The sequence below is a fragment of the Homarus americanus genome, unplaced genomic scaffold, assembly GCF_018991925.1.
Source record: "Homarus americanus isolate GMGI-L3 unplaced genomic scaffold, GMGI_Hamer_2.0 scaffold16894, whole genome shotgun sequence".
NCBI classification, from domain to species: Eukaryota; Metazoa; Arthropoda; class Malacostraca; order Decapoda; family Nephropidae; genus Homarus; species Homarus americanus.
The window spans coordinates 1,337,526-1,354,546 of record NW_024746541.1 but is presented as its reverse complement, the minus strand read 5'-3'; the positions used below and the strand labels follow the sequence as shown (position 1 = coordinate 1,354,546).

The window sequence follows — 17,021 nt, the reverse complement described above, 5'->3', positions numbered from 1 at the left end:
ACAAATGCCCATCTCAACATACAAAACAGCCGCATGCTTCAATTTAAGAGTTAAACTTTAATTTTTACTTTTCTTTACTGTATTTTTGGTGTTACATAATTGAAAAACTTATACTAAAATGTACAACACTAATGGACTATAATTGTTATCTCTTCTGCAAAATATATGATGTCCATATTCAAATTATTCGCTGTCTTACAAGGATTCCAACAATGCAAATTATATTCTTCTAATTTTAGTCTGTGACATTTTATAAGATATAAACTTTAAGCCTAAAACACCAAACCATGGCTGGGAAGATGGAGGGAGGGAGGTGGGGGAGGGAGGTGGGGGGGAGGAGGTGGGGGGAGGGGAGGTGAGGTGATGTGTTTGACGGGGAGGGGTGATCTCTCTCTCTCTCTCTCTCTGGAAAAAGTTCAAGAGAAGTGTAGGCCTCACCTGTCTAACTGGTCGTGGTGATAAGGATTACTAGTCTTAATATCCTCTTGTCTACAGTGGAATATTGGTTCTGACGTTAGCAACTCAGCAAATATACAACCTATTGCCCATATATCTGGAAAGAAAAAACACAAATCAGTATATACAACAAACCTCTTAGAGCTCACATCACAGGAGCAACTGATTCAACCATCCTATTGTTGGGAATAAGAACTAACTAACTAAAATAAATGAAGTACCATGAAGCAACATTACAACAAATATCTAACATCATTAAACAAATATAAAACCTTTTAACTATACTGTATTAACTTTCTCAATCTTTACTTTATCGTGGTAGCTACACACATTTACTCGGGGCCCTCATCACTGGCTCATGGGTGATGCCTCTTTCATCATGTTTATAACTGTTCACAATGTGCCATCACTCCCACACACGATGCTGGCACAATGTTTAGGGTACTGTACATGTGATAACAGGCGTACTGTACATGTGATAACAGGTGCGGTACTGTACATGTGATAACAGGTGCGGTACTGTACATGTGATAACAGGTGCTGTACTGTACAGATAACAGGTGCGGTACTGTACATGATAACAGGTGCGATTGTACATGTGATAACAGGTGGTACTGTACATGTGATAACAGGTGTACTGTACATGTGATAACAGGTGCGGTACTGTGTGATAACAGGTGCGGTACTGTACATGTGATAACAGGTGCGGTACTGTACATGTGATAACAGGTGCGGTATCTGTACGATAACAGGTGCGGTACTGTACATGTGATAACAGGTGCGGTACTGTACATGTGATAACAGGTGCGGTACTGTACATGTGATAACAGGTGCGGTACTGTACATGTGATAACAGGTGAGTACTGTACAGGATAATACATGTGGATAACAGGTGTACTGTACATGTGATAACAGGTGCGGTACTGTACATGTGATAACAGGTGCGGTACTGTACATGTGATAACAGGGCGGTACTGTACATGTGATAACAGGTGCGGTACTGTACATGTGATAACAGGTGTTTGACTAACTATTTATTTCATCAACTGTGAACAAACAGCTACCAAGACAGAGACTTACCTATAGCTACCAAGACAGAGACTTACCTATAGCTACCACAGAGACTTACCTATAGCTACCAAGACAGACAGAGACTTACCTATAGCTACCAAGACAGAGACTTACCTATAGCTACCAAGACAAACAGAACCACCTCATAGCTACCAAGACAGACAGACACTTACCTATAGCTACCAAGACAGAACCGCTTACCTATAGCTACCAAGACAGACGAACCTTACCTATAGCTACCAAGACAGACAGACCCTTACCTAGAGCTACCAAGACAAACAGACACTTACCTATAGCTACCAAGACAAACAGACCACTTACCAGCTACCAAGACAGACGAACCTTACCTAGAGCTGCAAGACAAACGAACACTTACCTATAGCTACCAAGACAAACAGACACTTACCTATAGCTACCAAGACAAACAGACACTTACCTATAGCTACCAAGACAAACAGAGACACTACCAGCTACCAAGACAAACCAAGATTACCTATAGCTACCAAGACAAACAGAGACACTTACCTATAGCTACCAAGACAGACAGAGACTTACCTATAGCTACCAAGACAGACAGAACACACTATAGCTACCAAGACAGACAGACACTTACCTATAGCTACAAGACAAACAGACACACTTACCTATAGCTACCAAGACAAACAGAGACACTTACCTATAGCTACCAAGACAGACGAACACTTACCTATAGCTACCAAGACAGACGAACACTTTCCATAGCTACCAAGACAGACAGACACTTACCTATAGCTACCAAGACAAAGGCAGAACACTTACCTATAGCTACCAAGACAAACAGAGACACTTACCTATAGTTACCAAGACAGACAGAACCTTACCTATAGCTACCAAGAACAAACGACACTTACCTATAGCTACCAAGACAAACAGAGACACTTACCTATAGCTACCAAGACAGACAGACACTTACCTATAGCTACTAAGACAAACAGACACACTTACCTATAGCTTTAAGTTATAGTGACGCGCAAGAAAGGAGCTCTGGTGCCCGGTACCAGAATGTCACTACGACAGGATCTAAATCTGCAAGAGGCTTGAGGGGAGAGTTAAAGAGTCGAGCAAAACCCATATCTGCTATCTTGACAGAATCGCTCTACTCCTTCCCCCATCACTAGAATATTGGCTGGTTTCTGTGAGATAAATGATAAAATATATTACTTACTGTATTTTGACAAAACTGCACATGTTTATACCACATATTTATTGTAGGTTTATAACTAGTTTGGTGGTTAGCTGAGGAAGAAGTATCAGTCCCAAAAGCATGTGTTATTTTGGGTAATAATGTCTGCGATCACCAGAGAAGGACTTGCTGGTACTGGGTCACACAAACAAGAGCTTTCTGCCGGTGGTGGTGGTGTATAGTATCTCTCTCACAGGTAAGTCCTTCCTCTGGTTCCTCATTACTATATATTTCTCCTTATATGTTCTTCCTCTGGTCAACTACTACACAATTGCCTATACTGGCTCACGTTTATGAGGATTTGATTTTAAAAAATTCAGTTTCAAAAATAAATCTCAGTGCAATTCTTTCATTCAGAGGCAAACACCCTGAGTGACAAACAAAATTTTCATCAGTAATAATGAAAATGTGACTAAAATACAGTAATGCATTTTTCAACAATAAGTTTATTAACTTCATTATTCTCTAACACTCACAATGTTACTAAGTGTCATCATAACTTACTCCTCAAACTCACGGTAGACTCCACCACGGTCACTCAATCTGATGGTCCAATTATCCTCATTTACTCTCATGTGCACAATTAATTATAACAAAACTATTCTCTTCTTAAATATCATATTGCATTTAACTACAATAAAAGTGTGGAGGATGCTGACAAGAGTCTAATGGGAAACTAGGTAGAGGCCCTTCAGAACCAGACATACTTAAAATACTATATGTCAACAGTTAACAGAAAGTTCAGGGTGTATACTATACATAACTGAATAAAAATACCTGTGAATCATTACACTATGCAGGTACAGGTCCCTCACCATGTAGTGATCATTACACTATGCAGGTACAGGTCCCCTCCACACCATGTAGTGATCATTACACTATGCAGGTACAGGTCCCTCCACATGTAGTGATCATTACACTATGCAGGTACAGGTCCCTCCACACCATGTAGTGATCATTACACTATGCAGTACAGGTCCCCACACCATGTAGTGATCATTACACTATGCAGGTACAGGTCCCTCCCACACCATGTAGTGATCATTACACTATGCAGGTACAGGTCCCTCCACACCATGTAGTGATCATTACACTATGCAGGTACAGGTCCCTACACCATGTGATCATTACACTATGCAGGGACAGGTCCCCTCCACACCATGTAGTGATCATTACACTATGCAGGTACAGGTCCCCTCCACACCATGTAGTGATCATTACACTATGCAGGTATGGTTCTCCACACACACAGCCCCGTGCTCACCAAGCATATATACATATCTATCTATATCTATCTATCTATCTATCTATCTATCTATCTATCTATCTATCTATCTATCTATATCTATCTATCTATCTATCTATCTATCTCTCTATCCATCTCTATCTATCTATCTATCTATCTATCTATCCTATCTATCTATCTATCTCATCACATCTATCTATCTATCATCTATCTATCTATCTATCTATATCTATCTATCCTCTATCTATCTATCTATCTATCTATATATATATATATATATATATATATATATATATATATATATATATATATATATATATATATATATATATATATATATATATATATATTTATTTCATGTAAATCACAATGAAAACGTGATATATTGTTTTTTTTATTCAAGACATGCTCTGAAGTTGCTCTGAAGATGTCTTGAATAAAGAAAGCTAAGGTACTCCGTTATATATATAAACAGTATATATAAATGAAGTTTTTATACCCAAAAGGTTTTCATATACAGAAGTGTGTATGGTCAATGTACTAAACTGTACCTCCAACAGTTTTGGCATGAAGTCCTGTGTATGAGGGCAGGGAACACATAAAGATTCAGGTCTATCAGAGAAGGTTGCTGTCTGACAGCTACTGTACATCCAGCACTTTGCTTTTATCCCAAAGTTTGCACACCTTCGGCTGTGTCTTGTGTTCGGTGCTGTAGATGTAGGTTATATACATAGATGCTACATACATAACCTACAGTGATTTATTCTCTGACTTATATGACATACAGTACTTTATAATGAAAATTCTTGACAGCACCCAGTGAAACAACTTACCAGATCTCTATGAAGCACCCAGTTTGAGTGAAGATAACGTATCCCGTCCAAAATTTGATACAAGAGAGATTTGACCATTCCTTTAGTTACTTGGACAGTTTTCTTGTTTGCTTTGGCTGCCCGGTGAAACTTGATGATGTGCTGCAAGCAAGAATATATATACAGTACATGTGTCTTGTTTAGGGAGTTTCAATGTTTCTTATAATCTTTACAATACCCAGTACAGTATTGTACAGGGCCTATAATCAAAATACCTCATCAGTTACGTACAGTAGCAGAGATACAGTACCGTAACTGAACTCCTTACAGTCCCGTAAATTTCTCATACTCAAAATTTAACTACAGTGACGATAGTCAATATATATACAGTCATGCGCCGGTTAACGTCCTAGATACGTTCTTGGAAACATGATGTTAACCGAAATGGATGTTGTCCGATCATCACATAAACTTTGTCTTTATATTTACGTGTATGTGGAATACTATATACGTACATATACACTCTTACTCTTAAATCACTACTGCAGTGTGATACAGGTGATTAATTTATCTCTTGTGCAAAATACAAGCGTTTATATAAAATTATTCACTGTCTTACAAGATTCAACAATGCTGGGCAGTGGAGAGGAGGGAGGGAGGAGGGAGGGAGGGAGGAGGGAGGGAGGGAGGGAGGAGGAGGGAGGGAGAGGAGGGAGGGAGGAGGGAGGGAGGGAGGAGGAGGGAGGAGGGGAGGGAGGAGGAGGGAGGGAGAGGTGAGGTAGTACGTTGGACAGTTGGCACCGGCCCAAGGTCTAACGCGTGTTTATTTATCAATTCTTAAGTGACTAAGCTTCTCTCTTATAAAAGCCAGTGAAATGACTGGGTGAATATAATTTACATTGCTGGGATTCTTGTAATTTGGTGATTAATTTAAATAAAACAAGCTATAATTGGCACTAGACATAACAATTTTAGTACCGTAATCAAATTAGTACATGTGGACCCCAGCTTTGCACTAAGGTCATTTATTTCTTTTAGTACGGTGTGTGCATGTAAATGGATGAAAATAAATGAAGAAATTTATGTAAATCTACCCAAAAATACAGTTGAAAAACTTTATATTATAAAATATACACTAATGTTCTACAATTTTTATCTCTTGAGCAAAATGTAGCGTTTATATTCAAATTAATCGCTGTCTTGTAAGGATTTCAGCAATGCAAATTATATTCTCCTATAGTCTGAGATATTATATGAAAAACTTAAGGCCTAAAACCCCTAGCGAGGAGGCGTGGGGGAAAGCGGGAGGTGAGGCGATATGATTTGACAGTTGGCGCTGAAGGCCTGCGTGTTTATTTATCATTCCTTAGAGTGACTAAGCTCTTCTCATAATTTGACACCCAAAGACCTGGGTGAATATAACTTACATTGCTGGGATTCTTGTAAGATAGTGATTTATTTGAATACCTGTATAAACAAGTATATTTGCAATAAATAACAATTTTAGTACCATAATCATTTAGTACAAGCACAGTACAGGTTTGCACTTAGTCCATTGTTAACCGAGGGACCACTGTATTGCAGTGTACTTGTACGATACAATATTGAAGTAGTGGAGTGTCAAGTCTGTCAGTATGAGTGGCACGCGTGAGTGCTTGTGTCCCCCATCATAGAGTCCGCTTTCGCTTAGGACGCCTGAGTCTCCGCTTTCCTCAATCTTAGAGTGCACCAAAGACTTCGTTGTTCTTAGTAATGACATAATTTGATTTCAACTAATTGCAACTGGGTAAATTGTTGAGCAATAGATATGTCTGATTACATCAAATGTGTTATTGTCAATTTGTAGGTGAAATATTTTATCCTCAATAGATGTAGGTTAACCACTAGTGCTTCAAGGAAGGAAGGATATTCCTTTAACACATAATATCTGGCCAGTATGGGAAGGATCATCGTGTTCTGTCAGGGGGTCGTGGGAGGTGGTCCAGCAGGCCACAGTTGTTTTATTTTTGGGGTGGGGGAAGGCACAGACGTATATGCGATCGACATTGTTCGGCTGACGTTAAACGCCTGTAGTATGTATGTTTGTTTGTTTTTTTTTTATATATATATATATATATATATATATATATATATATATATATATATATATATATATATATATATATATATATATATATATAGTCTCGATTACGCTGATTTGCTTTGCTTAATTGGCCATTTACGCAGCACCTTGCCAGACCGACAATTTTTATTTACACGGTTTATTCCATCATTTACGCGGAAGCAGCACGGGCAGGGTGCGCACAAGGTCGCCCAGCTGAAGATATTTGTTTTTAGTTCATAAAATTCATAGAAATTACCCGGCCAGAATATAATTTACATTGTTGGAATTCTTGTAAGCTGGTGATTAATTTAAATATAAACAACCTAAAATTTGCATTAGACATACAAATTTTAGATCTAATTTAAGAATTTTATTACAGAGCAAAAATTTTATCTTTTGTGCAAAATATATGACGTTTATATTCAAATTATTCGCAGTCTTGCAAGGAATCAAGCAAGGTCAATTATATTATCCTAACCATAGTGTGAGTTATTATTTATTACTTAACCTAAAAGCTAGTGTTTTCACCCAAACATTTCTCAGGGAGGGAGGAGAGCCAGCGAGCATGGGAAGAGGGGGGGGGGGAGGTTGAGTCCATTATTTGAATGGACATTAACCAGCAACTGTATTTCTCTTAAATATTAATTGTGTGTGCATACCATCATAAAATTAAGATGTTACTTTTACTACATCGTACGCATTGTGGCGGAAAAAGTGAAGTTTGGGGGTCGGCCCAGTCTCTATTTCAATTAATCCCATATGTTCTGTTATTTCGTTTACTCGTTTTACGCGGACTTCCACGGGTTCAATTGACCGCGTAAATGAAGACTAAACTGTTTATATATATACAGTGGTCCCTCGGTTAACGAACATAATTCGTTCCAAAAGGTCGTTTGTTAACCAAAAATTTTGTTAACCGAAACCATTATTTCAATGGGATTTTGGGTAATTGGTTCCAGCTCACCGAAAATTACATACAAACTAAAAATAAATGCAGTAAACTACACTTACTTTGAGGTGTGCATGTAGAAGGCTCCTGGTTGATGATGATGGGACTTAGAAGTGGGGGTGGAGGAAAAGGGAGAAGAGAAGGCAGTGGGGTGGAAGAGAAGTCACCCCATGCTTCATGTCGCCATTTCACCCATAAAATTTTAAGTTCACTAGGTGTAATTCAAGATTATTTTCTTTAAATCAACACTGCACTGCACTATATATTGTCAATATGTAAAATAAATTTCAGAATGACCAATAATTGTACTGTAAAAATGTAAAAATAATTTATGTTCAAGAGAGTCTCAAGCAAGATGCTTCCTCCACTGAGCAGAGACACAAACTGACGCCATTCTGGGTGAGTCAAGTGGCTGTTTGGCTCGCTAAAAACTAGTTCCCTGTACTTCAATTATGTTAAATAATTGTTAAAATGACTAAAAATTTTAATTTAAGACTTGGAAAATCATTGAATAGTACAACCTTCTTGATATTTACTCAAATGGTAACGAATTTAAGCACTAGAACCGATTACTGTATTGGTGGACTAATATTGCAGCTGGTGAGCAGCGAAAACATGTTGACATGATTTCGTAAAAACTTTGTTAACCGAATTTTTGTTCGTTAATCGAATTGAAGATTCTTATGGAAGGTAATTCGTTAACCGAGGCATTCGTTAACCGAGGGATCACTAATATGGAAACATAAAGGCAGATGCAGAGCAACATACAGTAATACACTTACCCAGAGGTCGTGTTCAGCATAGTCAAAGAGAAGCCACACCTTACGGTCAGCGTGAGAGAGAAACACGCGCTGCAGGTTGATCACGTTGGGATGCTTCAACTCCCGCAGCAGCTGTGGAGATCATTACAACATGGTAAATTACTAAAATATTTAATTACCTCTAAGACTTATCTTACCACTAGCTCTTCCACACTCCAGCTCACCTCAGAACCCTCGAGGGAGGAAACAGTGATGACATGTTGCTCAGTCCCAACTCCCTTATAAAATTGGACTTTAAGATCACTCCTACAAATTATAAGAAGGAGAAAGTGGGTCCCATAGGCATGACTGCCCATTAGGGACAGTGTAGATACAGTACACATTGTATACTAAGCCTTCGGTACTGCACTAGACTGCCTTCACTTCACCCATTTACAGCTAAGAATGAACAGTGACCCTTGGAACAAGAAGCAAGTGCTATATCTTCTGGATCGCCTCGCTCCTCTCCAATGCATAACCATGAACAAAGATTGAGCAATACTGTACAACAAAGTTAGTTGGAGTGGGAGGCACCTGATGGATCCAACTTTAACCACCAAAGAAAGTGTCCTACTAAACCAATATAATGTTAGTTCTAAAGTTAGATATAAAAAATAAACTTAAACTTTCCATAGTCACATAATTGTGGTGCTGATCAAGCAAGAGTGGCACTTATTAAGGTCCTCTACAGAGGATAGACGAACTACAACTGTCATCCAGGATTTACAACAACTTAAGAGTGTCTTGCATCTCTTGAAGGCAATCAGGTTGATGAGATGAAAATATTATCAAAACGAGAGTGAGGCATCTTCAAGATGTAAAGATGTATTCTTTTGACCTGGCTGAGGATCTCTCTGCAGTTTTTTGTCATGACAGTGTCAAGAACATCCCATTTGGTACTGGGATTTGGGTTGTTTGTTGTCGGGTTGTTTAAAAGCCCATGTTCGAGCTGCTCTCTGAAACCATGTGCTACCGCTGGATCCTCCAGACGCTTAGTATTAAAACCTCTTCTTGTGGCTTGCTGCCTTCGCCGTTTTAGGGCAACGTGAAGTGAGAGCGTGGATCAGACAAGTCTATGCTCAGTGTCACAGTGATCTGAGCCATGCATGGCACAGGTGATCAAGGCTGGCATTACGGTACGATTGATATTTAGTCAGAATGTACAGTACGGAATTACGGTACCATATTTTCCTTGAAGTACGGTACGGTACGATTTAGGTACGGAAAAATTAGCAAAATTCCGTACCGTGCCCCAGGCTTAAAAACATGATCATGCAATTATTAACCCCTTGAGGCTTGTGATGCATTTTGACAGTTTATTCTGGCTATCATTAGACACTTTTATGCAGCTTAGGAAGGATTTATGGGAATAAACAGTATAGACTAGCTGAATTAGCCATCTGTCTATTGTCTTTCATATACCCTTCCTAAATTGAATAAAATCATCTAATAATAGTCAGAAAAGAGAAAAGAAATGTGTCATCGATCCTCAAAGGGTTAATGCGTTGGTGGCTTCAGTGAGTACCGTCCGCCAGCTGGTAGTCTGGTACCGATCACGTTGCGTCATGTGAACTATTCACGTATAACTTGAGAGTAGTGTCTCCAACTCTTCACTCTCCACAGTCACTCCTTCCATCGCCGTCGGGAGCAGTCATCCGAGGCAGGCAGGCAGGGGCACTTTATCTAATATTGCACGTTATTGGTAAGATGACACATATTTTTGCTTCATTGTAAATTAGGTAGACTGAGAAATAAAATTCCGTAATAAGTCAACAATATTATGAGGGCACATTTACATCTATAGTCATTTCGTAAATGTTCCTTTTCAAATCCACACATGTACTCTAATAAATTGTTCACAAATAGAGAATTATTTTGACGTAAATATATTTTGCCGACGGTACGATAGAAGTACAGAATTACGGTACGGAATTTTAGCTAGGTACGGAGTACGGAAAAATATTCCTCACCGTACCGTACTACCAGCCTTGAGGTGATGATGACATAACGGCGATCTCTTTCTCTGACAATGATGTAGTCAATGAGATGCCAGTGTTTGGATCGTGGGTGTTGCTACGAACCCTTGAACTTGTCGGCCTGCCTAAACAAGGTATTGGTGATAGTGAGGTTGTGAGCAGCACACTTGCTGAGGAGAAGTAGGCCATTGGGATTACACTTGCCTAGTCCATTTCTCCCTATGGTTCCCTGCCAAATGTTAGCATCTCTGCCAACTCTGGCATTGAAATCACCAAGGAGCACAGCCTTGTCTTCTCTGGGGATAGAGGTTAGCACTCTATCAAGGTCGGCATAAAAGGCCTCCTTGAGGTTATTCTCTGCATCCAGTGTTGGGGCATATGCGCTGATGAAAAAGGCATGACGTGAGTGATTCAGTGGAACTCGAAGCATCATGAGACGCTCGTTGATCCAAATAAGCATTTTTATCACTTAGCCTGTGTAGGATGCATTGCTGGATGGCAATACCAACACCATAAATGTGGTTTCTCTCCGCAGAAGGCTTACCTTTCCAGAAGAAGGTATAGCCCAGACCCCTGTTCTGTGAGTTGACCCTCGTCTGAGAGCCGGGACTCACTAATGGCTGCTATATCGATGTTATACCTAGCTCTTTTGCCGCAAGGCCAGTTCTTCTTTCAGGATGCACATTTGTGCCAATATCCAGAAGGGTCCTGACATTCCATACTGTGACAATAACAGGTTGCATAGTTTGTTTTTGTTTGGATCTGTGATTTTGATTGTGTTTTTGACTGCATAAGGATGACCTTACTGAGTGCGGTTGCCCGGTCAGGTTGTTTTTTTTAGGCAGTCTATGTTCAGGGCACCTTTTCTAGCTCCCTCCCTATGTGGATTGAGCAGAGTGGCTCCTCGAAGGGGCTGTTCAGTCGCACACACAGGACCGGATTCCCATGCTGTACATCCCAGTTAACAAATCACAATCTTATCTGTGCCGCCCATGTGCATTGTTGTGACTAGAGACTCCCGGTAGTCATCTCTGCCTGTCCCCGTCGCCACTCGTCCGTCGCCATAGGCCTTTTGGGGGTAAGGGGGTTTTGATGATGATGAGAGGTATGATGAGCTGGATGATGGCTGTGCGTGAGGTGCTTTATGTGATCAGGCAGGAGCGCAGGCTGCAACCATACATCTTGGCTCTCCCTTTTCCTGATCCAGTGGTGCAAGTGTTGCAATGACTGGGGAGAGGGAGAGTTGCAATGGACTGCCGATAGCCCAGTTTGTTGGGTTTCACCTTAGTAGCCTGTCCATCATGCATTGCCTTCATCCGCCGGCGTAGTCATTGGGTTCCCATGGTGGTCACCCCTTCCGCCTATACCGCCGGTGGGGTCTTGTTGGAGCTCTGTAAGCATGTCTGCCTGATGCTGGGCTCCACCGCATATTTTTCCTTCAGGGTTTACTCCCGTAGCCTTATACCTACCAAGGTTAATACGCAAGGCAGCGGAGCAGTGGTTGGTAGGTACCAGGACGTGTCCACATGCCAGTGGGCCTATGCGCCGTCCCTCTGGGGTTCACTGCTACTCCGAGATCCCCTGCTGGTCTAGCCTTGGCCCACAAGGCACCCAGTTACTGTGTGTTGCCACGAGGAGGCACAGCAGGACTCTTGATGGTGAAGAAGCTGTGTACTGGCAGGGGAAGACTTATGCAAGTTGCTTACTTGTTCACCAAGAGGGCTAGCCAGCGGCGGCAGCTGAAAGCGAGAGAAGCAAGCAATGCTTGCACCTTAACACTTACATAATACTGCCACACTAGATGCATTTCACCAACCTGTGTGAAAACACACACACACATATAAAGATCCACATCCTTAGATATTAATCCTGCAAACATCCTGACCTAAAGAACTGAAAAGAATGTTACAAAAAGTTATTCCAAGTCTGATTCAGGGTCAAAATAAGAATGGATTGACTCAACTTGTGATGCCAGTTGCTTAAAATGAACAGAAAATAAATGAGGGAAGAATTATATACTGTACAGCTCGAGCAATCAAGTCATGAAAGATGTGTTCACCCCACTGTTTCCTGGGTCCCTGATCCTTCTTCTACAGTCAAAATTATAAAATATTGTAAACAAAGACTGGACCTAACCTGTATTAGCCTCTGTCACATTAATAATATATAAATATGGGCTAAGGACATATATTCATTATACAGCTCCTCCCCGACTTTCGACCACCCGCACTTATGACCTGCCTCAGTCGTACCAAAATTTTGTCCAATTACGTATTTTTGAGTCCCAACGTCAGTACACAGAGAAAATTTTCGTTTGTAATTCACTTTAAAATAGCTGGCAAGCTTAGAAGTGAGAGTTTTGTGGTGCTGAGAGGAAAAAGACACCCATTTTAGATTTTCTATGTATTATTTAAGCATTTTTGACTTACGACCTGGATTTGGGCTCCTAACCCCGTCGCAAGTCGGGGAGGAGCTGTATACATTCTATCACCCAGACTATTGAGCATACAGCTACATAAGCATTTGTTCTGTCACACCTCTGAGGGTGGACAGCCCATAAACATTTGTTCATTCACACCTTCTTGGGGGTACAGCCCATAAATCTACAGACTCAACCCTCAGTGTGTGGGTAGGCTGTTTAGATAATGTCCGTGTTGAAGGATGGGCTATTCTCCAACCACCAGCACCAGACTCAAGAGAGTACAGCCCAGTTCCCACAGTTCACAGCCCGACATGATACCCTAAGTCGTGTCGTGAGACCAGCTCTCCAGGCTGTACCTCTCTCTAATTATATCAGCTAATTACAAGCTAATAGCTAATGCTCATTAGTCTGTTAATACCAAATATTTGCACAGACATGACTCCCAATATAACTAGAAAATCACCACGTGTGTTTACATTAAACTAAGGAACAACAAGTGAAGAGAACAGTACCTGTGTGTCTTGTTTAACTTACAAGCTAAGATAATTACAAGTACAACCCAGGACAGCTGTGACGATTTCAACTATCAAACAATCTGTGACTGTATCAAAGGTGACACGCCGTGAGATTACCTGATATCTCACTCAGCTGCATCAAAGGTACCAGCGACTAACCTACACTCGTTCAGGCAAGTGTTAACCAGTGAGATAGTTTGATATCATACCACAGCTAAAACACACCCATTGGGAAAGCCCTGCTCTTATTACCAAATATGAGACATGTGCCCTGACACTTAAGCTCCCTAAAGTAGCTACTGTAAGTTTGGACGTTATTACAGAGATGAGCTTCAAATTTTAAGACGAATATTTCCACTAACTTCCCCTGTGATACCTACAACAGCAACTTGTAACCTGAGTCTCTTTCCCTCATGTTTACCTCCCCTGTAGAACCAAAGAAGGCTCATGGACCCCAACAAGAAGATACAAAAATTTATCCACACAGGAGCTGAAAATCAATTCATTCTCTTAACAAAGGTGTGAAATGTCAACTTGTACTGTGCAACAACCCAAATACCTAACAATATGATACAAAAGTTTCTTTCTGTATTCTTAAAAGGAAAGCTCCAACCTCCACACCCAGGCAGTTATACAGTACACCTTCTTATTATAATAGTTAGTTACACCTTCCCATTATAATAGTTAGTTACACCTTCCTTATTATAATAGTTAGTTACACCTTCCTATTATAAAAGTTAGTTACACCTTCTTATTATAATAGTTAGTTATACTGTAGTGGATTCCTCCCCTACAAACACTGTGTGTCGCTGTCTGGCCGACCCCCCGTGAATCTACCAGCGTATCCCTCGTGGTCAAGGTCAGGTAACCAGCGAAGCCGAACAAAGCGGGGGCCTACCATCAAGCCATGCCTACCCCCGCTATATAAGACCACACCTGGCCGTGACCTGCCCCTTCTTCTAACGACAGCCGCAGCAAGCAACACCTCCTCTGAGCACCCTCACCAACCAGCTCTCCCTACTCACGCTTGTAACCACGCTGCCTCCTCCCAGCACCAGCCACCAAGCTGCATTGTACATCCAATATAATATGTATACAGAGAGCACATTGTGAGTTTCCTTTCTCCATCCCATCCTGAGTGTGAACCAAATATCACGTACCCCACAACACCTTCTTATTATAATAGTTAGTTACACCTTCCCATTATTATTAAAAAAAATAAAAAAGTCACCATTCAAAACAAATAATACGTCATGTCATCTGCCTGGTGTGTGTCAGACATGGGGTAACCATAATTGATTACATTCAAAATATAATCATAATCACGATTACTTTCATGATTACAATAGTAAGTACATACTGGTACAGTGCTTCATTTACTTTTCTTACAATACTGAGCTCATGATTTTCAATAAAGTCATCTACATTCAGTCCTTTATATGACTCACCATCCATATTATGTCTGTAATACTCTTGCTGCTAGTAACAATATATCGAGTCAGTAAGATTTAAACATTCGTGCTGGTAACCACTGATTTACGTCTAGACAAACACGGGACGTGCTAGCACGCAGACTTGAGCTAATCGTTTCATAAATTAAGTGAGATTAAACCTGACGGTAAATTTAAAGTACACACATGCCGGTCCTCTCCAAGCTGGCAATGAATTACCTTGTGGTACCAACAACTTCAGCCCCTGTTGAGAGAGTATTCAGTGATGATAGCTAAAACTTCAGGCTGTATAGGTGCCAGCTTCCAGAGTCTCGTTTTTATTAGGTTCAACAAAAATAATAAGTTTTAATTTACACACCCCTGTCGTGAGAAGGTGTAACCACTCAATGTTTTCTTGCTGTTATTGATGTGCCGCATTATATACTGTACATTTTATTTATGGGTACTTAAATTAATAGAATTAGATAGTTTTTGTTCTTGAAACTGTCTTTGATGTAATGGACAAGGTATGTTTCAAAACTTTTGAGATCTATATCTTGCCTTAAGAGAAAATGTATGTTAAATATAATATTCCAGTACAGTATATCTGAGTATGCATACATTTAATTTTATCACAGCACTAAACCACAGTACTCTGTCTTATTACAGGTTGTACCTCTCTAGTCCGGCATTCTGTGGTCCAGAAACTGCCGTGGTCCGGAACGATTTTAGTTTGCCCATGGAGAAAATTTATTTGAGTCTGGTACTTTCGATGTTTGTCTAAATTTGGCCTTATTTACCCTACTTTTTTGGCGAATTACTACCTGTAATAAAGCAACATCCTAATAAACCAACAAAAATAACATAGATAAAGTTAAATAAAAACTAAAAACAACACAGAAAAGTTCTTGTGTTCTACAGCTTCAGCTAGAGTTGAACCTGATGGCTTGGCAACTTTGTCATCCGAGTAAAAACACACAACAACATTGGCTGTCTTTATGTCTTCAGCTTTACCACCACTGGTGGGTAGAATTTTTTTTTTTAATTCAGAAACATTAATTAAAATACTGTATATATGAACAGTAAATAAGAGTTGCTTTCATATTCTTATGTAGAGTAATGATGATATGTTTACACATGTGCTCACTTACATACGTGATCTCACTTATTTCTTTACCATTAATGGTTAGCTACTTCCAATGTTCCATTTATTAACATTAAATAACATTACTTAAAATAACCATATTAATTTTACTATAGCTACAACCAGGGTCTTATTTTCTTCAGTTTTATATGTAGAACCAATCAGTCACTGGTTTTGTAAACATTAACGAAAACAATACCGTCTCGTCTCCTCGTGTGTTTTAATATTCTACATATTATTAATGAATTGTATTGTTCATTTTGCACACATAAACATTAATTCAATCAAAAAGACATTCAGTAATAAACAATAATGAATGTTTTGTACATTGAGAAATGACACTGTTTACACAATTGTGCATGTCTGAACAGTGGCAGGCCGCTCAAACCCGTCAAAATTCGAGTTTTCGCCGTCGAAATTTTAAATTGTGCAGTGTTTTTTTTGTGTGTCCAAATAAAAAACGTCGAATTAAAAACTCACGAAATTTGAGAACCTACTGTACAACATTTAACCCCTCAATATGTCTGCAGAGAGACCACAAAGCAGCGAAAGTGGTGCTAGTGCTTCCAAGTGTATGCACAAGTCACTATCTATCCAGGAAAAGGGTGAATTTCCATGGTCCGGCACCGGTCAGGTCCCGAGGTTGCCAGACTAGAGAGGTACAACCTGTATTATTATTATGTACAGTCAACCCTCACTTTACGCGGTCCCACATTCCGCGTTTCCACGTTTACGCGGTACCCTGCCGGAACCTGGGATGCTCACATTCCGCGGTGCGTGTACCCTTTTACGCGGGTGAAGTATAATTTTTTTATTTAGCTCATAAAATTCATACAAATTATCCGGCCAGAATATAATTTACATTGCTGGAATT

At 40.0% G+C, this 17,021-nt stretch overlaps 1 protein-coding gene across 1 annotated transcript in view; it reads right to left on the bottom strand.

The window, feature by feature from the left end:
- LOC121879350 (cyclin-dependent kinase 8-like) overlaps nucleotides 1-17,021 on the bottom strand; it is a 41,787-nt gene that overhangs the window by 12,125 nt on the left and 12,641 nt on the right. Inside the window, 5 exon segments of the mRNA XM_042385951.1 lie at nucleotides 439-553; nucleotides 2,512-2,657; nucleotides 2,659-2,699; nucleotides 4,829-4,969; nucleotides 8,643-8,753. Of these exon segments, the coding sequence (XP_042241885.1) occupies nucleotides 439-553; nucleotides 2,512-2,657; nucleotides 2,659-2,699; nucleotides 4,829-4,969; nucleotides 8,643-8,753 (554 nt within the window).